Raw genomic sequence first — 27,713 nt, 5'->3', positions numbered from 1 at the left:
ATCCTAGTTCCTGGATTTTTTTTTTATCCAGTGATTTGGTATGGTTCTTATCTACTCATAAAATTACTGTTTCTACAAGCTGACTGTACATCTGGAACTGACAGCTACCTTACAGAAAAAGAAGACTCATGAAAAATCATGCAAACTAAAACATGTAAAGTGCAGTCCTTCCAAGGAATGCTTGTTCCTTGGGACTTTAAATTCTGAATAAATATAATTTCCACAAGACATCTGCTTGTAAAGCCAGCAGAAAGTCTGACCTGTATTTAAAGTTTTGTATGAAAATTATGCTCAACTTAAGAGAATATGTATTTGAAAGTAATCTAGTTTTCATATTTCTAGTTTCTGAATTTTAGTCTAAAGACTTTGGAATGCTAATACAGTCTTTATGAACATACTGCATTTTGATACATTTCATTTTTCCAGCAAGAATCAAAAGATAATTGTCTCTGGAACTGTGTGCTTTGGAGAAAGGAATGCTCAGTGAAGGAGAAGCAGAAGAAAATAAAAAAACTGTTTTTGTTTTAAAGCAAGAAGACAAGGTAGTGATATTATACCAAAGGAAATAAAGCTAGTTAAATTTTATTTTCCAAAACTCCAGCCTAAATAAGTATGTTAAATAAACATCCAGAAAACAGTCACTGCTTACTCTACTAGCAGATGCACAACTTATTTAACCAAACAAATAACAGTGAAATATTATCAGAATTATTTACATGCATATTTACAATGCGTGTTCTTTAGAGTAGCTAACTGTTGGGAAATACTTGTGTTTGTTTTTGGTAAGGATTTCTACTCAAGTCTAACCAGCAACAGGTAACAGGAAACAGTTCAACTGAGTTTGGCAACAACAACAATGGAGTATCCTAGGAAAACTAACATGATTATATGGAGTCAAAAAAAAGAGCAGTTGGCTTCAGAATGCTAACATTTATGAAATATATGAATTTACTCCAACTACAAAATTAAATCAAACTACATAAAATTGGAAGATTAAAAGAAAGTTACAAAGTTGCAAAAGGTTAGACAAGTTAGATACATTACTAGAAAAAAAAGAAAAAAAAAAGCACTGCACATACTCTTGGTTTAGATGCATGGTTTAGAACATAACCGTATTACTACTGCCTTGAAGAACACAACAAATTACAGAATAGCTTTTTCTTGCAGATCTGAAAATAAGCTTATCTGAACCAAAGATCTTGAAAGCACCTCACTTCCAAAATACTGCTTGCTTTTTCACATATCGACATGTAACATATTTATTCCAGGAAAAAAGAAAAGTCCAGACCTCACCCATGTGTTTTGAAAGAAGAAAAAGGAAATGAACAAAACAAAAACTCATACACAAAACTTTCACAAGCCACTTTTCATGATTGTGATATACAGAAAAAAATTTCTTTCTTTTTTGGATTGTACTCTTCTTGTGGGGGGAAGTGGAGGAAGTAAATGCAAGATATATTGTATATGGTAAATAGGATGAGTAAATCCCAATATATACTAAAGCAAACAAGCAAGCAAATTCAGATCATTATTCTTTCCCTTTCTTCCTCAAGGGAAGTTTTAAGGGACAGTTCCCCATTAAATTTTAATTTCAATTATAACTTTTAAATAATTTTTATTGCAGCCAAAACATTGTTCAAAAAACATTTTTCACAAAATAAACTATGATATATACACAACATTTTAAGTTACAGGGCATAAGTTTACAATTTTTGGCAGATTCTGTTAAACAAAATGGAAATTGTGTAACTTTAGTACTTGGAGAAACTCAAGTTTCTCATTTTGGTACAAATGTTTTGTGTCCCCCTTCACTCTAAGCATACCTAAAGTGGTTAAATAAACTAACATTAATACATAACATCTCACTGTTTTCTCTTATGTTCTGATTCTAGACAGAATTTTTCATATGCTTCTTCAATTTCTGGGTCCATCTCATCATCAATCTCATCAAAATACCTGAGGGGGAAAAAAAATCACCAAAGGTGTTAAGTTTACAGATTTTCAGAACCAACAGATTTTTAGAATCTGTGCAGATGTCAGGAATAAAACAAAGCTTTATAAATGACTTATTTATGACGTTTTCTTAAAGGGAATGAAAAAGAAAAAATAATAGGTACTAGGAAAACAAATAAACAGAAACCTCAAAGCAGCATAGGTATGTATAAATATGTATAGATACATATTGTAGTATATGTATAGATACATATAGATATGTATAAATACCTACAGTGTTTGCCACCTTTTTAGATCACTCTGCCCAATTTAAAAGACGAAAATAGTTTCTAAGATGACAGAAAATGCAATCATGCAATCTAAGTTTCCCAAAGTTAAATAATACATCTGTACTGATCAATTTACAAAAAAACATAATTACTAACATATTAGTGTAATTTTGATTGGTCAACATCCTAATTCAAAGACAGAATACATTAATACAGAAACCCTGCATTCCTATTTGTTGATATGTAAAAGAAGGCCACAGAAAATGTGTAAGCAAAAGTTTTTTTCCTTCAAAAAGTTGTGCATTGAGGAAGCAGTCTACATATTTCTCATTGGTTAGTTCATTCCTGTTGAAGTGTAGCCTTCAGAAGAAAGAACCCTCCTCCCTGATGTCAGCCATGAGAAACAGCTGACAAAGAATCAGCAGACTGGCTGTCTAAGCTTTTCTTAAGCCTTCAACAAAGAAGGTTACAGTCACCTTGCTTGAAGGTTGACTCAGAGTGTTCTATACGTCACTCATAGGATTTGCTATGTTTTTTATCTGCTGTCCGTCTCCAGTTTGTACTTTTCTTCTAAGCAGAGGTTCACCTGCATCTTTTTTTTTCCCTTCAGTATGAGCTTATTGATTTCTGATGACATTTCTGATATATCTTCCAAGGTTCTTGACATTCCCCTCAGCTAGGTACAAACTGAAAGTTTTCTAATTTACTTAAAAAATACTGGTCCAGGCCTGCACTATTATCACACATAGAAACAACACTGAGAATGTTCTTCTGTGTCAAATCACGGTCTGGAAGTCTTCTGAGCATAAAGTTTAGAGCAATTTATTTTAGACCATATTTCTTCTATTTATTTTACATATTTCTTTCTTATAAAGTGGTGCCAAAAAGCCAGACTATATTCTCACCTATTGCTTCCCCTTTTGCCATTAGGCTGCTTTCCTTGCTTTACAGGAAGTCTGAGTAGCCCTCTAAGTGAAGGAAATAGTACTTAGGCTGAGGAGAGAAAGTTAACACTTCCTCCCTTTGAAAGATACTAGAAATTTGGTAATCATCACTTGCTGGGATGTTCATGCACATCAGTCAAAAAATTAAGGTTGCCTCACTACAAACACTTGAAGGCTTGGTGCTTCATTTTGCTTGCAATTTTTTTTTTTCTTAAATGCAGAAGTATGTTTGTACATGTGCACAACATCTGAAATGTAATTACCATACTCAGAAAAAAAAAACCCCATGATATAGGTTTCAAACTTGAGTGATTAAAAACCTATTTAAACCCAAACAAATATATTCACTGTAGAACTAAGTAACAATTACATTATTTAGTTTCATTTTTGTCAGCATTTGGATCCTAAGTCTGCACTATCACAATATCACAGTAAAAATTACTATTATTAAAAAAAGTCACTAAAAAAGAAAACATACAGTTCTCCAGGTCCTGTCAGATCTGCTCCATTTTCTTCATAATATGGAAACAAATCCTCTCTTTCAAGCAGCTCTTGGTATTTTTCTTGATAATCTGGCAAAGTAAAAATGACACTGAGTAATATACAAGACTAGTCCTCTAAATTAACAGAAATATATAAAGTTTGGAAATTGTCTGGTTAACAGAACCATAAAAGGCAGGAAACATATTAACAGGAAAAGCTCCTTCTGCAGTGTTTTCTCAGGACATGAATGGATGTCTCGGAATGATGCCTAACTTCCCATAGAACTGTAAAGGTAGTGACAGATCTCTTTACCTCAAATGACATTATGCTGCACTGTGCTGATTACAGGTAAAGAAACCAAAGATTTTGATTTGATTTTGATACTAACAACGGACAAACAAAAGAAGATTTGAATATTTCTGACTTTCTGGAAAGACCAAATGCTGTGGACTACTGAACAAGTTCTTCTGACCTATATGAACTCAAATGCACATTTTCCATTTCAAATATCTACATTCTTTAGCACAGAATAAATCATGTGCTCCACCAAAACAGGAATTCAGGCAGAATTTTGTCTTTTAAGTTGTATAGGTTTTAGATTCTTGAAGAATAACATATTATGTTCTTCAACAGGCCATAAACTTAATTACAATCTTTTAAAGACGATTGAGAAAATGGGTAAGATAAACTTGTGCCATACCTGGGTCTGCTGCAGTGAAAGGAACACCATCAGAAGTGTAAAATGTTGGTTCATTCTAAAAATAAAGTCATACAGAAAGTTACATGTATTCAGAGAGAAAGAGGTTTGTAGTTTTGAGTAATGCAATTCTCTATGAATCAAACCAAATTTGCATGAAATTAAGGAACTGAAATGTCCATATATTCTTACCATAAAGTAGTTTGGGTCATTTTCAGGGGTAGCTTCTGCATGTGGAGTTGTCCCATGAACTCTACCCCAGTTACTAGATCGCAGTTCTACTAGTTTCAGGAGCATGTGTTTCACATCTCTGAAATAGAGAAGCATTATAGAAGTTAGAATGTTTTGTGCAAAGCAGGAAATTTGGCTTCTCTTACTGTGCAAATACAAGATAGTTAAATCCATCCAAAAGAAACAAGTTCAAGAAGGACAATATTTGGTCCAGTGTGTAGATAAATTTGAATTCAATCTTACAACTGCAAGTATTGATGCTTTATGTGTCAGTTATGAGATATTCACCCTCTCCACTTCCTCTGCTGTTAAGTAAGGAGCTCGTATGAAAAAGAAAATTGCTGTAGTTTTTATTGAGATACCACACCTTGCAGTACAAGTTGAAGAAAAATTCCTTTTTTGTAAAAGGATAATACTGGGAACAAAAAGGGAGAATGTATCCAAATTTTATTTTAATTATGCATTCTAAGCTCCTAACTTTAGTCCTCTTCATCAAAGTGAAATGTTTTAGTCAAAGGGAAGAAGTAATGCCCCAGTACATCAGATACCAACACCCATTTTATCCCTAAAATAAGAGAAAATACCTTCTTCTTTTAAGCTAGTCTGTGGAAAAGAATACTTAAACAAATAAAATTTTCCCAGCTGAAACTGACTTTTGCCTTTTTTTCTTTCATATATTCTCTATATTCTTTACATATATACTTGTAGCTCTGTAATCTACTACAGTATTTGCCCTGTAACCTACTACAGTATTTGCAGCTAGTATTTTATCTACTCTGCTAGACAGAAAGACAAAACAAATTCCTCAGTGGCTCCAAGCTGGTGGTCCAAGGTTAGCTTCTCAGGGAAGCCAAGGTTGAAACCAGCTCTCCCAGACACATTTTCATAAATAAAGTTTAGTTCCTATCTTAAGTGGGGGAGGAATTCAGGAAGGGTTGCCACGGGGGGGAATTACCTCACCACTTATGTCTTTACCTGGGGATCCCTGTCAGTTAGGCTAATTTGCTAAACGTACAGAAATTGTATACGTGTTAGGCTGGGTGTGCATCTTTGGTACTTTTCCACCTAGTGAGTTGTGCACCTAAGGATCCTTATAAGGATAACCCCTTTTTGCCACCTAACTGTGTCTGGCTTGTGATTATAGGACCAGTGAAAAGTCATCAGAATTAGTCTGTTGTTCTGTATCTTTGAAGCCTCAGCCCTAGCCACCTATTTTGGTTTCTGAAGCAAAAATTTCCTCATCCTCATCCTCCTTGGGGGCAGCTCAATTTCAAGATGTTATGAGCTACTCTTGGCCTCCCTCCATATGGATAAATATTAGTGTCTGAGCCCTCTACAGGTTTTTAGTAAATTTGCAAGAAGCTGAGGATGAAGCACAGCAGAATCAGATAACCTCACATACACAAATGGTTTTATGACAATTTTATAATTAGTCAGCCACTAATACGTTACTAATATGTTACATTAGTCAACCACACATTTTTTTCCAGATTAAAGCTAAGACTGTGCCAAAAAGGTGTGCTCTCCGAAAACAAACAAACATCAAACCACGAAGTGTATTTCATTTTGCCTTTACATTTATAGTAATTTGTATGTATTTAATACTGCTACGTATTTAGTACTGTTTGTATGTATTTAATCCTGTTCAATTAAAAATAAAAAGTATATAAACTATGAGAGATTGCTCCTATTTTCTCTTTGTATATACTTGTTTTAAGTGCCTAAAGCACTTACCACAGATATCAAGATGTAATAGGTTAAAAAAACTTAACCAAACAGTGGAACTTGAATCTCTATTAAAAACTAAAATACAAAAAGCGCACCCCCCCCAAAAAAAAAAAATCAACCCAACTGCCAAAAAACCCACATTATCCTTTAACTGAAAAACACATTTTCATTTTTTTTACATGGAAAATTACCTACACATCACATTAATTTTCATAAATATAAGTTTTAAAGATAATCTTTTGGACCTGTTCATTATAGTTGAAGATTTCTCAAGGTGTTCTTTTTCATATAAACAAAACCCTGCACATAAGCTTATCTTCTCACCTGCTACAGTTTGCATCCAACACAACATTTTCAATTCTCTGAATCATTTCCTCCATATCATTCTTTCCTTTTTCTTTCCAGGCATCTTCTAAAACAGAACCTGTCAACTAAGGACAAGGGATTAGTATTTTTTTTAAAGAAAATTAGAAATCCTTAATAAACAATCAATTTAAGAGATTCTGTAACAATTCATGACTCTTGGACTACCTGATGGCTGATGTTCCCAGCTCCCTGTATCTCTTTGCTAAACAGATTAACAGATCTCAGGAATAGTATATTTTAAACTTCAAACAGTATAGGAGTTCTATGTCCAATATTTATGTTACCTAGAAGTTCATAGCCACTTGTTTTAGTCTTGAAATATTATTTCAAAACATCTCTTCAGTGACATTGGTCAGATCTTACTTGATTTAAGAACATACTACCATCCTTTATTTCCTTTAAATCTTATTTTTGCAGCTGATTCTACCAGTTTGCATGAAAGCAGCAAATACTTTATAGAACTTTAAAAACACTTCAGTCAACTTAGCCAGAATCACACATGCCAGAGAATTTCATCAGGTTATATATAAAGGAGACCAGAATTATCTGAATAAGCCAACCTGAACGTTAGTACATAAAATTCTGTGAGGCTAAAGCTGCTGCCAAGAGAGCTTTAGCAGTAGTCAGTCTAGAACACCTATAGATGAAAGACTTTTACTACAAGAGTAGGTACTTAGTTGCCCAAATATTGCAAGAGGAGTTAAATCAGAAAAAAATCGGAAAAAAAAAAATAATATTTTGCCTCTAATAGCAATCTCCTCAGCATAAATATTACACAATCAAAACTGCTTGGAATGGCACTTGATTATGCAAAAGGATAAAATCCCAAGAGAAAAGCAAGCGTATTGGTCAGCATTTGCTTGGCTTTCATAGTATTCCAGTGGTCTTACCTTAATCCTGGATAATTAGTTAAAAGCATCAAGATTAATTAAATATAAACATATTGCACAGTAAACAGAGAAAAACCTGTATCTATCACTGTATTAAACAGAAAAGATAAAATGAGACATTTATTGCTTCAGTAGTGAAACCAAGGTTTCATGAGGTAGCCCAGTCTAGCTACATATACATTCAACATTTGTAGATAGTGTAAAATATCAGGAAACACTTGTAAGAAAAAAGAGTCTATTCTGTAACACCTTTTAGATAGAGCAGTGTGTCAGAAAACAATTTAGATTACTGATTTTCTTCTTCTTTTCTTCTTTACTTCACTGTAAAGTTTCTTGATTTGTGTATTGATGCTTAGAAAGGATCTTCAGTGGGCCTTGCCTCAGGGAAGTGCTGCCAACATAAGGGCTGACCACAGGAGTGAATGTGCTCATTGAGCATAGTCTCACACTTGCTGTAAAGCAACCTCCTTAAACACCCAAGCTTCAAATTAAGGTTTTAAATTACAAAAATCTCTCTTCCCTACTCTCTGTTCATGATATCAAAAGAAGCTGTCAGAAATTAAATTCAGGATAGAACAGTCTGAGAAGCAGTGGAGCATGAAGAAGGGTAAAAAATGAAGAAAAACAAACAAGCCAACCAAAAATCTTCAGAAAAATACTGTTTAGCACTTGACCTTCATTCTTAATTTAAACTGTTTTCCCAACTACAAGTATAATGATACCTAGTGAAGATAAGAGTTTCTCCTGCTTAGAGGATAACCATTTTACAAGAAAAGATATAGGTTATGAGCAAAGAGAGTTATTTTCAACATGAAAGGGAAATCTATGTATTTCTACAATATAATGACACAGACAACACAGAATGAAGTAATGGATATTAAGAACCTTTTGCCACAAAAAGTGGTGTACCCTTAAACATCCTTCAGAGCACAGAGCATACCTAAGGTCTCACAAATCATTCAGACTGGTTAGTTTTCTCCCACACCAGAAGTAGCAAAGATCTAGAGGAAGCATTTACTCCTTTGCATCTTAACTTCAGTTCTATTGCTCATTTGTACACAAATGGCCTTAAATTTATTTTTAGAGCATATTGTTACTTTTTTTACTGTCTCAATTTCCTAATGGTACTAAGGAAAACAAAAGTAGTTTTCTCTGTCAATGCTGTAATGTATAAACTCCATATAAATACTTCCTCATTTGCATTTTATCCTACTATTCCCTATATTAAAGCTAGACACTTTAAAGAACTTGATCTTTTTTTCTTTTAAAACTACTGTCTCACCTTCAGCAGTTTCACTGCACATATCAAATTACTGTCCACAGGATTAGAGAAGAGTGCATTCAGTAATTCCCGAAGGCCTTCTTGAAGAATTTCTGCCCGTGTAACCTGTCCCTTTGTTCCTTTGATCTGCAAAACATATACAAAACCCCCCAACATTTAAAAGACTTAAGTTTTAGGAATTAATTCAGGCACATTTTCTCTCTTGAATGCTGTATGATTTGGTTTGGTAATGAACATAGCTGACCTCTATATGCCAAATACTGTAACCATTTTAGAACATAGACTTCCATGGAATCATAAAAGGGTTTGGGTTGGAAGGGACCTTACACACCATCTAGGTCATCACCTACCTCAATCTGCTGACCATACATCTTCTGATGCATGTTATGTTGAAGTCCTCATTCACCAACACCCAAAACCCTTCTCAGCAGAGCTGCTCCTGACTGATTCTCCACCCAGCCTGTATTTGTGCCTAGTCCAGATAAGTACTTTGCACTTGACCTTGTTTGCATGGTCCCACCTCCCAAGCCTGTCTTGGTCCCTTCAGGGTGGCATTACTTCCCTCCAGCATGTTGACTGCACAACACAGCTCGGTGTCAGCAGAAAACTGACTAATGTACTCAGAATTCTGACATAGCAATGAGTGTCATATTTTGCTTCTCTGCTAACAAATTGCTAAGAAAAGCTATCAAATGCCTGCCTAATGATCCAAAAAATACCAAATTCACAGAACCTCATGCTCTTTTCCACACTGCATTACGTATTCTCTACAGAAGTGGTAGCTTAGTTCTAGAAGGCAGTCTTTACATAAATTAAAAAATTACAGGAACTGGTTTGAAACCAAAAGGTAAAATCCAAGGTAAATGGTATACTCCACAAATGGACAATTTCCCCTGTTCCAAAGTATTTGAAAATCTTCCTTTTTTCTTCTGCAAAGTTAAAAGTAGAGTTCAAGGACCACTTACAGTCCATAAATCAAAGTCAGAGAAGGATTTTCCTCATGCCTGCAGAACATTTTTATACTGTTTGCTTAAATCAAACCACTGAAATAGGCAAGTCAAATTTATATGTTCAACTACACTACAGCAGGAAGTGAACTTGGTAAATGCACAGGTATAAAAATACAAAAAATTTGTACATATTTTTGTACATATCACAGATACAAGAAAACAAATCAAAATACAAGATTGCATGCTTCATGCATGAGCTAATGACTCCAGGAGAAATAACTTTAAAAGTCTGGATTTTTAATACCTCATTTTGCAGGTTTTCACATCTGCCTCAAGGGTTTGTTAACACCTCTTATTTGTACCTGCATACTGAATTACATGTGTTATTGATCCTGATCTGCTTCTGCTAGGCATTTAACAACATTTAATATGTTGGTTAAGTATAACCATCTGGGAATTTTGCTAGTAAAAGAAAATACTCAAAACATCTTCATTCACAACCAACAGTGGTTGGTTCTTTCCAAAAATTCTTACACTTTGATTTTTATACATTTCTTTTCCAATGATCTTGTCCGTTTTTGTTTATACGTTTATACGTATAAAATCCAATTTTAAATACAATCCTACTTTAAAGTTCTTTTACTTTACTGCCCTCTGCCTTTAGAGAAACACCTCAAACTATGGTCCATTTCAGTGTTTACTTACACACAACAAAAAATTTATGAAAAGCTGTGTGACACCCAACTTTCTTCTTACCTCTAGGTTAAGATAAAGTTCAGCTAAGAACAGCACAAAGGCATGAAATTGTTTTCTAGTAGTCTCATCCCCTTTGGTAGCTTCATCTCTGTTTTCATACTCGGTTCGACACCTGTAAAAATTAAAACATGATTATAACATCTGTAGCCATTCTAACATACGTAACATACTACTCATTTAAAGGAATGCTGAGAACTTATGAACTGCATGAAGACTGTTACATGCTGAATGCTGGCATGTATGATCTGTGAAGGGAATGAGAGACCTTCAGAAAGGAACAGTGGATTTGCATCCATTCAGAGGCACACATATGATTACATGATTATGTCTTTAAGCACTGAGATATCTGACGCAGAAAAACTAAATAGAACAACTTACAACATACAGAAATTAATACGGTAACACAATTTATACAATTGAATATGAGTCCAGGATGTGCAACAGTAACACAGACAGCCAGTGCCTAAAGAAATGAAGTAGACATGTTCCCCTCTTCAGAGTGGAAGAATTTGTTTCTCTCTGTTTCCACATTGTCTTAGATGCTGTTACACTCATTTGATAAACTCTTTATCTTTCCATGTTAAGTGACAGTGATACATAATTCATGACTCCCAGCTGAGTGGTGTTAAGTGACACTGTAGAGGGACCCTGACAGACTTGAGAGGTGGCCCTGACAGACTTGAGAGGTGGCCCTGTGCAACTCATGAAGTTCAACATGGCAAAGTGTAAGGTTCTGCATATATGTCAGGGCAATCCCAAGCATCAAGAACAGCTTAGGCAGGGAAGTGCTTGGCAACAGTCCTGATAAGAAGGACTTGGGGTGTTGTGTGATGAGAAGACCAATGTGACAGTGCATGCTTGAAGCTCAGAAAGCCAATTGTGTCCTGTATCCACAGCAGTTTGGGCAGCAGGTGAGTGAGGGTATTCTGTTCCTCTGCTCTGCTCTGGTGAGACCCACCTGGAGCACTGCATCCAGAGCTGGGGTCCTCTGAACAGGGAGGACACAGACATATTGAGTGAGACCAGAGGAGGCCAAGTTCACCAGAGGACCTGAGCATCTCTCCTATGGGCACAGGCTGAGAGAGCTGGGACTGCTCAGCTGGGAGAAGAGAAGGCATTGGTGACACCTTATAGCACCTTGCAGTACCTAAAAGGGGCCCACAAGAGGGTGGGAGAAGAGCTTTTCACAGGGGTGTGCAGTGACAGGACAAAGGGAAATACTTCAAACTAACAGAGGACAGGTTTAGATTAGATACTAGGAAGAAATTTTATACTGTGCGGGTGGTGAGGCACAGAGACAGGCTGCCCATAGAAGCTGTGGATGCCCCATCCCTGTTTTTAAAGCCAGGCTGTATGGGGCTCTGAACAAACTGGTCTAGCGGAAGGTTCCCTGCCCATGGCAGAGGGGTTTGGAAGTAGATGAATCTTAAGGTCCCTTCCAATCCAAATAGTTCTATGATTCTGTAACTTTAATATAAATACAAAACACAAGATTAACATACTATGGCAGTGAAGTTAATTTTTTCTAATATTTAGCAACTGCCAAAAATACACATGTTTACATAACAGTACAAAAGCAAAATTAAAAAATATTTGAGATAAAAGGAAACCTAGACAAATTTTAATGTATTCTGAATGACTGTGCAATGGATTGAGAAACAGTGGAGAAACTGAATTATCTAAAGAGCTGAAATACAAAATTTCATGTTTGAAACTTCATTGAGAAATAGAAGACGATCTCTCTGTGGTCATCTTTTAGGTCAATTATTAGGTTGTTTATCTACACTCTCCCTGCTCCCAATTTCATCCATATTAGCATGCAAAACATAAGCAACTTTAAATTTATGGCTTCAGAGTGCTAACATTAATGTTATCCATTGGGTTTGCTTCAAAACAGAGAGCCAGAAAATGCAATATTAACAGGAATTGCCTTTCATATTCAAGTAACACAGTTAAAAAAAATCATAAGCAATAACTTTGAAAGAAAAAAGAACAACAAAACAACAACAACAAAACATTGGGAGAAAAAATAGTATTTTCAGCTTCTGCATGCCCTGGTTTTAGCTGGTGCTTCACAGTGTTTACAATACATCAAGGACTCTTCTGCTTTTCCCTCCACCCACGAGGAGCCTGGTTTGAAGATGAGGGGAGACACAGCTGACCCCATGCTGACCACACAGGTATTCCATCCCATGTGGCCTCATGCTCAGGATATAAACCAGGGAGAAAGCTGCCTGGGGGCCACTGCTCACGAACAGTCTGGTCAACGTGGGCAGTGAGCAATTGCATGGTGTGCCTCTTGTTTAGTATATGCTAATTATTTTATCACTGTTATTATATTCTCATCCTTTTCTGTCCTAATAACACATCTTTATCTCCACTCATGACTTTTACTTTTTCTGCTCCAAATTTTCTTGCCTATCTCATTGGGAGGGTGGGGAAAGTGAGTGAGGGGCTGCAAGCTGTTTAGCTACCTGTCAGGTTAAACCACAACATTCCACTTATGACAAAATACCATTGGAATGCCCTACAGTAAAAGTGTATCACACTTTTACTAGACTAAGTAAAAACTTTTCAAATAAGAGGCAAACTTGAAACTTACAAAGCCAGAGGTCTTTAAACAAATAATAAAAGGCAAATTTCTAAAGAATTCTGAAGTGTCAAAGAGTATTCCTCCAAATGTCATGCAGTAATATTTGAAAGGATATATAACAATTTAATAATGTTGCGCTTTTGTCATATACGAAGCCTAATCATTATTAAGCTAAGGTCCCCAGAAACCTGCAGTAACTGAAACTGAAGAAATTTATCCTTTATATATCTGTTTCATAGATACAAAGTCAGTTAGCCAATCAGTGAATAAACCTTACATTCCAGGCAAAAAACAAAAGCACTAAAGAAAAAAAACCATAATGAAGTAAGTACTGTCAAGAGTCAAAGGGCAAGGACAGTACCTATATGTGCATTTAGTATACTTATAAAGTAGATTAACTTTCCAATTTGCACTATTTTGGGGATCAGACTAATATACTCAGTTCAAAAGATCTCCAAATCTTTTTTGAACTTCAAATGGAGTACTATTTTTATATTTAAAAGTATTAAAATATTTTAAATTGCATGTGTTCAATACTCAGCATGTACCTGTGTTTTGATACTCCTAAACCTATACTATTTTAAGTAAGTATCTTTGTATGCAACAAGAGGAGTTAACACACAACCCAGAAAGATGTAACTGAAGAGAATAACAGGCTTAAAGTGACTGATACTGACCTTTGAAGCAGTAACTGTCGGAAGTTCCCACTTTGTGGACTAATGGTTAGATGGTGAGATAGATAGTTACACAACCGTGCTCCCATGTACGAAAAATTTGGGACAGATGTGGCCTTCCAAAATAAAAAGGGAAAAATTAATTAATTATAAAACTAATGATTAGGCTATCAGGAAATATTTTAAAAGCTTTTTTGAAATCTATGCTTAATGTTGATAAGACAACTCAAGACCAGAAAATCAATGATTATTTATTACTATTTGCCATGTTTGCTTTTGTATTGCTTCAACATTTTACTATATTCATTTCAGCAAAACTTAAAAGTTCATTATATTGTGATTCTGTGGCTCTAAAAAAGCAACCACCATTATACCATGTGTCTTCATGTAACTCTACTTCCACACTGTGACCTACAATTAAGGGGTATCTCAAAGTCTAACAATGGACATTAAAACACTTTTTCAAGGACACATACTCTCTCAAGGAACAATGAGTACATTTAAACATCATAAAAAGTTGTCTTCTTTCAGTCTATAAGTTATTTATTCCATAATCTCTTTTTGCCATGGTTAATACACAGGGAAAGAGTGTAAGAATATGGCAAGTAAAGAGAAACAATTTCTCCCATACATGCTCCATAGCAATCTGCAGAATAGTAAACTTCTGAATTGGAGAGTAAGACATTACAATTAACAGCTCTTGATGGATCCTTTTTTTCTAAAACAAGTCCTGTTACTGCTGAACATCTATACCTTTGTCATCTAAAAAAAGGTTATAGGAATTGTGTAAAAAATCTTTTGATTTAATCTGATAATTCAAAATTTAAAGAGGTGACAATTTATTACTGTTCACAAATTTTCAAGCCTACTGTAAAAACACCTGAATTTCAGATTATTTCTGAGATGCAGTTTCAGTGAAAACAGGTTCTGCTGCAAATAACTTCACCAGCTCTGCTCAAAAGAAAATGAGGATACTAAGAACTCAGTAAATTTCTACCTTTTGCTTTATAATCTTTGAACATTACTTTTACATCTTGATCATCTATCAGTGCTATAGATATGTTTGCATATTTGAACTGTTCCAACATGTTTGAAAAAAAAGTCTTGCTAATGCAATTATACCTAGCTACCTCTTACAGGTATAGAAAAATATGCAGTTAATATAATTTGACCATGTGCACACAATTGCTGGAAACAAACTAAGTGTCTTTGGAAGATACAATAAGTTTAAATGATTAAGATAGACAAACTTTCCAGTAAGAGGCTTGTGAACTTCCTGAAAAGACTTTGATGCTTTGGTCCAATCAGTTGCTCTGACTAGAGGAGGTACCCCTTTTTTTATAAGGCGACCCTTTTTAACACCTTTTTGTAACAAAAAAACCCAAAACAACAAACAACAAAACAAAACCCAATGCAACAAACCCCCAGCGAACAAAAACTTTTAATACCAAACTCCTACACTTATTCTTCAAACCTCATTTGTATTTTTTAAACACTATCTTTCTTATTAGTTGGTCTGTACTTGTGGTTGCACCAAACATTGAAATAATGAAATTTAGGTATTATGATCTGGTGTAGCACACCCAGATTTGAAAAAAAACCACAAAAAAACCCCAACACCCTATATCTTCCTAATAATCAATCATCACATTGCAAAATCATATTCCTAGAACAATTATTGCTGGTAATGCCACTTTACCTCCAATTCAAAAAAGTTACAATCTCAGCATGAAGGCTAATCTACCAACATACCTTGAGAAACTAGTTGCTCTAACAGGAACAATCCACTACATTAGACAACAGCCAAGGTTCTTAAACTATGAAGTTGGTGTCCAACTTTTGGAAGACAAAAGAACTGGCACTTCACTGTGTTCAGACATAAGTAGGATTTTCAAAATTATAATAATTCGGAGGGAGGGGGTCTACATTCTTTCATCCCAAGGGAGGCTCCTGCTCTCCCTAGCAGACACCTGTCTTCTAGAACCAAGACACTATATAATTAATATTTACAGACAGGCTAAGACACCTTAGTGGTATTATTCCCTTATATATTCCCTTGGAGGTGCAGGGAAGACTCTACAGGACTTGTGTTTACTTAATTTCAGTATATTTCCTTTACAAACCCACCATCAGTAAATCTACTTAGTTGGGTCAAATTTGTATCACTGAAGCAGATGCATATAATTTCAGGAATTTTCATTGTTTTGTGAAAAGCCAGGAGACAAGTACTTGAGCCTTTGCTCAAGACTGAAGAATAGTAAGCATAGTTGGCTTTGCTTAAACACTATGCTAGCCTGACACATAACATATCTAAAATTAGATGCTTTTGGATACTAGCATAGCTTTTTGGCATTAAGCTTTATTCTTAATGTAATTTCAGACTAACATTGAGCTTCTCAGTTGAGAAAGTCACAGTAAACCCTAACACTGAACTTGTTTTTAAAGGGGGCAGAGAGGAAGAGGCAACATTAAAGACTTAAATGAGAATTAATGTATTTAAAATTCAGGAGGTTAAAACCAGAATAAAATCTTTTTTTTTTTTTCCTTCCAATAAATTTACACGGGATATTTTAATCTCTTTCTAAACTATCCTGCATGGGTTCAAATAAAGAATGGGAAAATTATGCTGCCAAATGCAGCACAGGTGATCATCATGTCTAACTAAACTGGTCTCAATTAAATTTGCATTAATTCTGTATAATAATGAGAAACCTGAGACTCTACACTTCTGTACAATGACCAACCAGTCATTCCACTTCTACATACACCAGATGAAAATATTCTGCAGATATCTGCAGTTGAATAAAAGTCTGCAAGGTAGAATTTGAAAGTAAGAAACCTGTGAGAGAGACACCCAACACAAAAGAGAGCAAGACAGAAACATGGCTTCATTCTCTGCAGAGAGCCCAAAAGACAGTAACAACTCATTTGCTAAGCAACACGTATCAAGCTATTCTTTCCAATGGCTCCCCCAATTAGTACAGAGTTCAGCTCAAGGTCTCTGTCCTCATTTTCATGACCATCAATGGGACTAGGCCTAGTTACCCTTAGAGGAGCTTTCCTTTTCTCCATTTATACTGTTCTGAAATAGGTATATTTCAATTAAAGAAAAAAGTCTGGCAATAAAGAAGCATTTCCCAAAAGTGTGTGAACTTTAGGTATGAATTAAATTTTTTTAAAGTATCTAGGAACTAAAAAGTATCTTTGGACTATGAAGACTTTTTTTCTTTTTGCACAAGAGAATAAAAGTATTCAACATTGTATAAGTTTCTTCAATCTTTGCTATACAAATACAGAAATTAAAATATAACTTCCTTTAAGTAAGTGCTGTAATTTCAACTGCAGTACATTACCCAGGAGATAAAAACAAAGGAAACAGAGCAAACTGGAAAATGTGTACAATTCAGGCATCCCAAATCTGGCTACCATTTCAATTTACTGAGCAAAATCCTTCCCTATATATTTCAGTCTAAAAGGGAAAAATACCAAATCATTAAAATACCACATTCTTACAATTATGTAACAAATACTGGAATGCCTGTCTTGGACACTGGGTAACAGAGACATAATGTCCATCTTGTAAGACAGAATACATTACCTGCTGATAGATGAGTTCAACAAGTTCTTGTAAAGCTTCATCTGCAATGACCCAGCCATTCAGTGTTTCAGCAAATTGCTCTATTTCTGTTTCAAAACAACCTGGTTGCTCCATAAGGTGATTTAGGAAGTCTTGTACATATTCTGCCAGAGTCAGATAGCCATCACATCTATCTTCGAAGGAAGAATCCTATAGAAGTGAAAGAATAAACCAACAAATTAAAAACAACCTTGAATAATTGTTATACCTTTTGTCTCCGGAAATAACCATACAGCCCTTAGTTTTGAATATCTGCATACTTGATAGAGATCTTTATTATACAGTTCACTTTAACACTTTTACAGAGCACAGATCTCAACACCTCCTGGAGTGTTGACCTCAGAAACCCCCTGTAGTCCAATCACCTTAAGAACCACGCAAAGTATTTTTACAGACACTAGGGTCTCCCAGTAAAATACATAAAAAGATGGATTAAAGAGAAATAAGTTTCATAAGCTGGTTGCAAGATTAACTAATAAACAAATTAAGTTTATCTGTTAAAGGGTGGAACTACCAAATTGAGGCTCAACACCCATTCCTGGTGTGGAGACTAACTGTATTGTGGATTTATTAACTGTAAAAGGAAAAAGAATGGAAAATTTGAAACTAAGTATTTTTGACTTGGATAGTGTGTATAGTGCTCCAAAAATATGCAGAAGATAGAGTAATTAGAGAAATACAATAAATACATAGTATTGTTCCCATGTAAAGAGTATAATCAGAAAAAGTGATATTTTAAAATCTTGGCAAAAGATGGAAGATTACGAGGCATGAAATTCAAATGGAATTGCATTAATTTACAGCTACTGAGGTTTAAAACCAGACAATACAGTAAACACACTTGCTCTCTAAAGAGACGAGAAAGTACCCAGTATCACTCTATTGATATTTATGCTCCCACTGATGGAACTGAAGAACACTGATTTTGTCCATTCAGAAATGAATCTATGTGGGAGTATCTAAAGTCAATACAGTTCCACATAATTATAATGCTGGTATATGAGTGGAATAGCAAAGAAAGCAGCATACTTTGTGATGTCACTAGTAGAAAAACAGTACAAATAAATCACTTTGTCACACTACACAGAAGATTTTGTAAAAGACCTCATAGATTTCAGATGTGCAAGGAGCCTGAAGAGGCACTTTTAAAAAAATGACTTACAATTAGCAATTCAAGATATAAGTGTAACATAAAGAAAATCAGAACTCTCAACTGTTCTACCATTTAAAAATGTTTAAAGGACATCTATAGTAAAACTGAGCTAAAATGATAAAGCACTTTCTCTTTACTTAGTGTACATAAATATATCAACAAGGATTATAACTAAATTCTCCCACTCCCTCTTCTACCCCTTAATAAGGGATTTTTTCATTACTTTGTCTTCAAAATGTCTGTCTCTCCTCCACTGAGAAGCAATATGGATCTGTGAAAATTTTCTGGCTGGGTATGAACTATGAGAAAGACAGATACATGTTGAAAATCACATCCTGGTATTAACTTCATGACTTGTGAAGAATGTGTGGGTAAAAAAAGCAGAGTTTCCAAAATCATTCAGACACGTCATAAGTTAGTGAGGTGGGGCACACATCAGTGTAACAGAAGTAAAACTAGAAAGATTTCCTATGATATTTAATTAAGTAGAACATATGTCAGTTAATAACACTAAAGACTAAATAACTTAATGTTGCCCCACCAGAAATAGGAAAAAACATGGGTTTATGGAAATAGAAGCAAATTGTTATTACATAAATCCTATTACATCCTGAGGATTGGAGCATGGGCACTTCAGAGGTCCTTTCTATTATTCCCAATGATTTCTATGATTCTAATGGCTTGAAGCTTACAAGTCCAAAAACTAAAGGCTAACAGGCCTGTATATGACTTGCTACATAACCTGCTTCACTAAAGGAAATCAACATTTATAATGTTCAAACAGCCCAGTAGGAGTTCCACACAATATATTTAAAACTACTTTGTTTTACAGAACTATTACATTACTGGGCAGCTACTGCAGCTTAATCACACACAGCTGAACTAGCATCTCTCCAAACAACCTGCCTGACTCCAGCCAGGCTGCAGAGCATGCGAGTGCTGTAGCTGGTAAAAGAAGCTGCTCCTTCTGACAGCCATCAGATTGTTACAAGATCCTCAGCAGAGAAGAAGGTATCTTCCTCTCACACTCACTTGGCAAGAATCCAGTCTTAGAGAACATCCTTGTTTGTAAGGGATCCCGGTACCATTTGGTGTACTGGTGTCCCTGTTGTATACACTTATTTCCAGTTCATAATTAAGAGGCTACACACAGAGAACTAAATTCTGTACCATATTCATCTAGTTGTATTAAATATGCAACTTCAAAAGTCTCAGTTTCAGTAACTATGCCAGGGAACTGAACAGGAGAATAAAATGAGTAATTTGGAAATTCAGAAATATACAACTTTATTATTTATATTTGATACTTTAAAAACTAACTAAATTTAACCCATATCATTGATCTGATTTTTCTTCAGACTTCTTAGGAACAAGCTTTTTTTCCCTTCAGTTATATGAACTCAGCAAATTTTCAACCAAGTTATTGGTTGAAATAACCCAAGTACCAAAAGACTGTTGCATATACAAAACCACCTATGCATGCTGCATGAGGTTAAGTGGTACTCTCATACTCGGTCTTCTCATGGAAATGACTGAAGTTAAAAAAGAAAAAAACAGGAGGGAAGGATTGTGGAACCCTAAAATAAGAAAAATCTCACTCCTAAAGCTATGAAGTAAGAATGTCATTATGACTATCTGATGGAGTGACAGCCATATTATTACCATACAGACATGCCAAGGAACAAATCTGATGTTTCCTACTGGCAATCCAAACCTCCCTAGTCACTAGTTCTGCTGCAGACATCTAAAATTTCCAATGGGTTGGACTCTGTATGCAAACAGAGAATTCCCTTCTCTGGCCTCTCTCAGGCCTTTCTTCAAAGTCCTGGTAAAGTTTTTCTGAAAATTCTAGTAAACCTTGTAAGCTGTACTCCTTAAACCATCTTCCTGGGTAATTGATTGTTTTGAGCATCAAAAAATGGAAAGATTGGAAATTAACTGTCCCAATATCAAATGTTACATGGACAGACACAGTACTTATAATGGTACACAATCGAACAAGGAATCAACACTACTCTTAAAATAATTTTTTTTTTTGCTATAGCAAAACATCTGTATTTTATGAGAGAAATACAATATTTCAGATCAATAAATTCAGGGATCTTAATAAATGAAAGCTGAAAATTACTAATTTTAAGTAAAAAAAAAAGTTTCTCAAAACTTTGCTTTGATTCAAATTTTAAAACTCATGGTCTAAATCAGTGTAACTGTAAAGTGTGTTAAATTTCTCATTTTTATTACAACTGAGCCCAATTTATAAAATTCCTTCAGTTACTAAACTAAAAAAACAACAGATTTTGTAATAGTGAAGGATGAAAGAAAAATACCACTGTTTTATGTGTATCATATTCTCATTAAAGTCCCTGCAAATGTTTTGCTAACGTTTTTAGAGGTATTTTTATTAATAGATGAGTCACATTCATAGCCTATTCCAACAACATAGCAACCAGGAACTCCCACATGCTTGTGTGTTTTTGCAAAACAGCTGAAAAGCAACATTGTTGGCACTGAAACTTTGCAGTTTTAAGAGTGCACTATGTATGCTATTCTAAAGGTTGTTTGGGTTTTTTTCTTTGTCTTGAAACTGAAACACTTATTTATAGAAAACATGTAACCAGTGCTTGGGCAAAGTAGTTTTTTTTTCCCTCTAGATGATCGATTCACCAAAGCAGGTTCACATTAGCATTGTCAACAGTTTTATATTGGCTGTGGGCTTTATTATTCATGAAAATAATTACAATCAGTTAACAGGCAAAGCTGGTAACACTGAGGTAACATCAATTTTACTGGTGAGGAAAAGACTTCAAAATACACCACCATATTTAGCATTCAAATGAAGTATTTTCCTACCAGTTATTAAAAATCTATTTGATTCAGCATCCTTTTTTTTTTTTTTTTTTATCACTTGACTGTATTTGTAAAAGTTCCCACCTGTTTAGATATAGTACCAGAGTTTGACTGCTTGCATAACAAAAGGATATTCCAAGAATTCACAGAGATCATCCCTGGACTAGCATTACTGAAGCAGTAACACGGAAGACAATGGAGTAGAAAATAGAAGTACCAGCTTTTATTACATGATGCATCTACAAACTGATCTGAGTCTGGCTGGAAATACATTTCTTATTAGGTGTGTGGGTAGGTAACTGCTAGGAATGAGTCTAATACTTTTTTTTTTGCCCTTTGGTGATACAACACCACTGAAGGAATTAGGACACAAGATGGTACACTAGCTTAGGCAGTCACAATGAGTGGTACCTGTGGCACAGGAAATTCAGGAAAGGCAAAGCCTGTGGTCAGAAAAGCTAAAGTTCAAGCTTTCTCCCGTGCTTTCTTGAAAAACCTGTGAATTCTTTAACACTTAAGGTATGCTTTCAATTAAGATGCAGTATAAATGTAACTACAACAGAAAAGCCAGGTTTCTCTCATGTTGGATTTAACCAGTCGTGGTGTAGTCAAAAAGGAATGTGGCTATCTGCAGCAAGCTTTGGCAAAATATCCAACAGCAGAGGCTCTCACGTACATCCTGGCTGTAACTCTGGAGGTTATCATCAGAATTTTTGCAATCTCATCATCAAATACAAAATTCAAAGTATCTGACATAAAAGATCTCAAGAAAACATTATTAATTTGAATACAAGTAAATTGGCACATACTGAGGAAGGAAGTTAAAACACTCACCGTGAAATTCTGGTTGAAGTTCTGGTTGTATCCTGGTGGATAAAATTCAGGTGCTTTAACAGACAAGTTTGATGTTGCTACAGGGTCCACAGCTAACTGAGGTTCAGCCATTCCTGGTCCAGAATCAAGAACTGAAACTTTATCTTGTGATCCAGATGGAATTCCTGTCTTTTGCAGGTGTTCTGAAAAATTTTTGTTAACACTTATCTTAGAAATCACCAAATTAATATGTGTTCACACAGAGTAAACACAGAATACATTTTTCTTTTATTTAAAGTACGATTTTACTATAAATATATTTCCTTTAAATGCATAGGCTTACTTTAAATACATAGGTTTTATTGTTTATTCTTAAGTAAGGATACTCATTCAAGCACACTCTAGATGTCTTTCTACATGATAGAAAGTAAAGAGTGTTCATGTGCAGGTGCCCCCCCCCAAAAAAGAAGGTAAAAAACCCCTTTCTTCCATGTAAACACATTTTTTAAGAGTTAACCTAAGTAACTAGTAAATCTGCTTATAGTACATTTGATTATCCTGTGATTTTTCATAGATTTTAGATACAAATACAAGATACATTTGGAAGGTCAGTAAATGACAGACATCACTAATTTTTACCAATGTTTATTTTCAACAAAATGCTCAAGGACACTCGGTTACTATTGTTCTTATATACCATTTGCTAAAACATCCAACTGAAGTGTTTTTAAAACACTATTTTCTAAACCTCTCTTTACAGAGTAGCTCATAAGTTTATTGGAAAGAGAACCTGATACCTACCTGAAAAAAGCTGACCAACAAACATTGCTTTGTGTTACTGTTGGGTTGGGTTAGTTTTTTTGCAAATAGGCTAGAATTCTTCAGTAGGGGGAAGGCTGAGACCATCTGCAGTCAGATTAACAGATGGATAAAAAGCACACTCAGATGTGGGGGCACAAAAGGGGGGAAAAGACAGAAAGTATTGCAAGCAGATGCAATACAACATCACACCTTTACCTGGTCCAGGTCCATAACCCCATATGCTGATTTCAGCTGGGACAGAGTTAATTTTCTTCTTGCTAGCTGGCATAGCACTATGTTTCGGATTCAGTATGAGGCAAGTGTCAATAACACACATTTCCCATGCTCTGATGGTGAGCAGATGCACAAGAAGCAAGAAGGCAGCAAAGACCAGACAGCTGACCCGAACTGGCCAAAGGGATAATCCATACAAGAGAACGTGACGTTCAGTATATAAACTGTAGGGGAGTTGGCCAGGAGTTGTCAATTGTTGCTGGGGGTCAGGCTGGGCATCGGTCAGCAGGTGGTGAGCGACTGCACCGCGCATCACATGATTCTCTCTGGTTTTCTCCCTCTCGCCCCTCTAGTCACCCTGCTGTCCGCCAGCCCCCAGAGCTCACCACGCTGACCCGGCCTCAGCGCGGTGCACGCAGCGCACACCCGGGAACAGGACCACGTTCCCGAGGGCAGATGCCGGTGACCCTGCGGCGCCGCGGGGAGCCGCGCAGGTGCCCCGCGTAAAGAAAGAGCGGGGACAGCAGCCCGTACCTGCCATCCCGGTGCCCAGGGGCGCCGTCTTCGGAGGCCGCAATGGTTCCTGCTGCGGGAAGAGGCCGCCCGGCTGGTGGTGCTCCTCCTCGGCCGAGCCCGAACCGCGGGACGCACAGCCCGCGGGGCGGGCCCCGCCGCCGCTCTCCGGCGCGCCGCACCCGCGGCCCCGGCCGGCACCCGGCGTTCGGTTGAAACTCTCCGACATGCTGAGGCCGGGAGGCTCGGGCGCTCATGGGAGGGAGGAGCGGAGCGGAGCGGAGCGGGGCGGGGGGAGCGCGGGCCCGCCCCGGCCCCGCACTTTCGGTTTCACCCCCGCGCAGCGTCGCGATGGCCGCGCCCGCCCCGAGCCCGCCGCAGCCTGGAGACGGCGTTTCCTAAGCCACCGTATTCCCTGCGACTGCATCTCCACGGTAACGAGCGGGGCGAGGTGACCGCGGCAGAGCCAAGGTTTCAGCTACAATGGGAGACCTGCAGCCACAGGTGCATCATGCCACGCTGTGCATACACAGCTGTTTCCACCAGAAAAGGATGGAAAAACTGCAGGCGAAATTCTAAATTTAACCCCATAAAGTTAAGCCTCAAACTGGACCATATTATTGTATGGCTACGACTACTTAATAAAAATATGTTCGCTCAGAACAATATATTTTCATGTATAACTTATACAAGATGAGGTCACAAATGCTCTTCTGATTTAATGTTTAACAAGGACTTTCCATGCCAATGCGAACCAACTGAAGAATATGGTTCATGTAATGCATTTTTCCTAATATTATCACATAAACAGTGAGTGGTTCAACTCACATGTTCATTTACAATTTAATTCATCTATTCTTCTCAATTTCAGCCCAAAGTCTTGCTCTACTTGTTTTGAAAACCTGGTATCACAATCAGCTTTCAAGATTAGGCAAAGAAGTGTGATCTGGTACGCCACAAATATGCCCCAGCTGATCCTGCTGAGGGAGTTTATATTTTGTCTCCCTGAACAGTCTGATCTGTGCTGCCCTGCCACAGACGAAATCAAAACATTGTGTAGCATTGGGTCAAACTCTGTTCACCATTCATGAAGGGGGTGAAAAAAATAGGCAACTATGGATGAAACATTACTAAAAAAATCAGAATAGCTCTGTCTTGTATTAAAAAAAAGTCCAATTGGATTTTTTTTAAATGGTGCCTTTAGAAGTCAAGTTCCTATTGGGTTTATTATAACATGTTACCATTTTCAATTATTAACAGGGGAGAGGCAGGGTATAAAATATTTGTTATTTCCTCAAGGCTTGAATTGGACTGATTTTTGGTGAGATAAAAAGGTGGCCAGACATTGAAGGTGTCACAAGTTAAAATTAATGAGGTTCATGGGGAAACTGTTCCTAGGCAACCCCTCTGGAAATATAGAATGGTAAACTAATAAATCTATAGTCTGCAACTGGAATGAGAGCCGATGCAGGATGTTTTGAATGAGTCTTAAAAAAATTGTAATACCTTACCTGTGTAAACCACTGTTAAAACTAATTTAAGCAGTATTATCAATTCTTTAAAGATCACAAATTAGCTACTAAATTTCTACATTAAAAATATTCAGTGTTCTTGTGTTATTTCAGCTCCAGTTTTAATGCATATATTGTCACCTCTGTCCACATCTGTAGACTTTGCCTTACCAGGAGGAGAATGAAAAGCTTACATTACTGTGAAGATGAAAAATTAAATTCTCCATTGTTATATACTGGGATCACTTTTGAATACACCAATCTTTCAAGTTAGCAAATCTCATTCTTCAAGGTTTACACCTTATGTATATAACTTAATGTCTTAAGTTCTTGAGCAAGAAGTTTTCACCTTTGGACATAAAAGTGAACTCTTTTCACATTGCAGACATTTTGTATTAATTTAATTTAATGACTGTTCAGTAACTACTTACCATTTAAAGTGGAATGTGATCCCAAGTCCATATTTTTCTTACAGATGCACTACTTAAGTTTGCATGAACCCAGTTGCGTTTGGTTGGGAACCCAATTTCCTCTCCCTAGAATAGACACCTAAAACCAGAAAAATAATTAGTTAATTCCAAAATGACCCCCGAATATTACCTACACCCCTTTAGACTGCTTAACATTATGCGTAGAATGTTTTGGCCTGACTAGCTGTGAATTACTTCAAGCCTCTGAGACCACACAGCAGAAGTCCTGAGATCGCTAAACTAAGCAAACCTATCCTAAGTACCTAATGACTGGATTAAAACTTTCACTGAACACAACTTTGAACACTTCTAGGCAGCCACAAGGAAATACCTGCTTTGCCCTAAATGTCTTAACTAATAATCCAAAACTTAGTTCAGAACCAAATCTATACACATCTTCAGCGCCTGGCGCTGAGAAATCACACATTGTAACCTATCACTACTCAGAACACAGGCATTTTTACATGCTCTATTTTTTTTTTTATGCTGATAACATATTTCTAATTAGAGAATAAGAGAGGGCTGATTCTAGCTTTTCAAGTGTAATTTATTGTTAATAGCTGGAATTATTCCAATCGCTACCATACTGATGAAGCATGCTGTTGTAGGAGTCAATGGTTATTGAGCCCAAAACATAAAGCACAGGTATAATCTGTAGCTCTAAAGCTCTGCAGACCTCACACATGCTTATTTCAAAGCACAGTAATGAACACTTAGTTGTAGAGTATCCTATTAATTACTCTCAGGGTAACTTTCATGTTTCCAGTGCTTAACTTTGCTTGCTAAGTCACCATTTAGAAGTCTGGAAGCTGTATGACACCTCCAGCAATATGCAGTTTGCATGAGCAGCTACACAGACTTAAGCAAATTATAAAAGCTAAACCAAAATATGCCTAACTCATACATGGAACCCACAGATCGTCTGAAGTAAGACAACATATGCAGGATCATGCGAAGACAATATATTGGGGCAATGGGCAGCATGGCTGGCGGTCCTCTGGAACTGCTTCTCCAACCCCATGTGCTCTTCATCCAGCTAAGCACAGAATCGATTAAGTTGGAAAAGACCGCTGAGATCATCGAGTCCAGCCTATGACCGAACATTACCACGACAACCAGACCGTGGCACTGAGTGCCATGTCCAGCTTTTCCTTAAGCACCACCAGGGACGGTGACTCCACCACCTCCCCGGGCAGCCCCTTCAAAGATCTAATCGCCCTTTCTGTGAAGAAATTCCTCCTAATATCCAAAGTTGACACAGCTCCCCATTTTCTGTTCTCGTACTGCACCTACCACTCCAACACCCCGCTGCTTTTTCAGGCATTTTAAGAAGTAAAAATAATGAAGAGGACACCACCTACGTGCTATGGCGTTAGCCCCAAGTCCAACACGCGCGTTTCAGCACGTCTCCTGGCCAGCCCCGATCTTCGCCGCGACCAGTCACGGGCGGTTCGGCGCGGTTACCCCGCTCTGCCGCTGCCGGCGCCGCGGACTCGTCAGAACCACGGCCACCCCGCGCCGCCGCCCCTCAGACGCCGCGTGACGCGGCCGCCCGACCCCCGCGTGCCCCTCAGTCCTTCCGGGTTGGCGGGCGCGGACCCGCCCCCGCCCCGCCCAGAGGTCGGTCGGAGCCGCGGCGGCGGCACCGCGGGCGGGAGCGCGGCGTCGTGTGGGGCTGCGGCGGTGCGTGTGCGGAGCTCCCTCTGGGGCGCGTGCGGAGCCGTGTGCGGAGCTCCTTGTGGGGCGTCTGCGGAGCTCCCTGTGGGGCATGTGCGGGGTTGTGCGGACTCGGTGCGGGGCTGCGGGAGGAGCGTGTGAGGGGCTCTGTGCGGGGCGCGTGCGCCGCGTCCTGTGGGGCTGCGCCGGCACCGCCTCGTTCTCCCGCTGCGTGCGGGAGCCAGCCGCTGGTGGGGAGAAG

At 37.3% G+C, this 27,713-nt stretch overlaps 2 protein-coding genes across 9 annotated transcripts in view; one reads left to right on the top strand and one right to left on the bottom strand.

Moving 5' to 3' along the window:
* Positions 1 to 566: 566 nt before the first annotated feature.
* Positions 567 to 27,406, bottom strand: PAIP1 (poly(A) binding protein interacting protein 1). Of its 3 annotated transcripts, none has more exons than XM_023944547.2 (12): positions 27,157 to 27,406; positions 25,757 to 25,874; positions 22,288 to 22,469; positions 17,415 to 17,603; positions 13,820 to 13,932; positions 10,550 to 10,661; positions 8,844 to 8,969; positions 6,630 to 6,736; positions 4,539 to 4,656; positions 4,350 to 4,404; positions 3,645 to 3,738; positions 567 to 1,956 (listed from the first exon to the last, which is right to left on the bottom strand). In XM_023944547.2, the coding sequence occupies exons 2-12, from the start codon at positions 25,785 to 25,787 to the stop codon at positions 1,863 to 1,865; spliced, it is 1,221 nt and encodes a 406-aa protein (XP_023800315.1). In that variant the 5' UTR covers positions 25,788 to 25,874; positions 27,157 to 27,406; the 3' UTR covers positions 567 to 1,862. The 3 variants fall into 3 exon arrangements, with proteins under 3 accessions (XP_023800315.1, XP_023800316.1, XP_086726100.1); XM_023944548.2 differs by having other exon boundaries at positions 27,153 to 27,396; XM_086869974.1 differs by lacking the exons at positions 25,757 to 25,874; positions 27,157 to 27,406 and adding an exon at positions 23,836 to 24,204.
* NNT (nicotinamide nucleotide transhydrogenase) overlaps positions 27,291 to 27,713 on the top strand; it is a 43,834-nt gene continuing 43,411 nt past the window's right edge. The window contains exon 1 of one of the 6 annotated variants that reach the window (XM_086869960.1): positions 27,291 to 27,415. Coding sequence is in view for 1 of the 6 variants with exons in the window: in XM_086869963.1 (XP_086726089.1) it covers positions 27,564 to 27,713 (150 nt within the window). In the remaining 5 variants the exon portion in view is untranslated. The other 5 variants (XM_086869959.1, XM_086869962.1, XM_086869961.1 and 2 more) reach the window with 5 other exon arrangements.

Source organism: Cyanistes caeruleus, chromosome Z, assembly GCF_971803275.1.
Source record: "Cyanistes caeruleus chromosome Z, bCyaCae1.hap1.1, whole genome shotgun sequence".
Taxonomy (NCBI): Eukaryota; Metazoa; Chordata; class Aves; order Passeriformes; family Paridae; genus Cyanistes; species Cyanistes caeruleus.
The sequence above is the reverse complement of the archived record's forward strand: the minus strand, read 5'-3'. Positions and strand labels throughout refer to the sequence as shown.

What these genes read in the sequence shown, in the direction of transcription:
- PAIP1 (XM_086869974.1), bottom strand. Translation starts at nt 24,043, where the DNA reads ATGTCGGAGAGTTTCAACCGAACGCCGGGTGCCGGCCGGGGCCGCGGG. An exon ending in TTGAACTCATCTATCAGCAG is followed by an intron (nt 13,933 to 17,414) that starts GTAATGTATTCT and finishes TTATTTTGGAAG; the next exon opens with GCCACATCTGTCCCAAATTT. An exon ending in AACTTTATCTTAACCTAGAG is followed by an intron (nt 8,970 to 10,549) that starts GTAAGAAGAAAG and finishes TATGTTTTGCAG; the next exon opens with ATCAAAGGAACAAAGGGACA.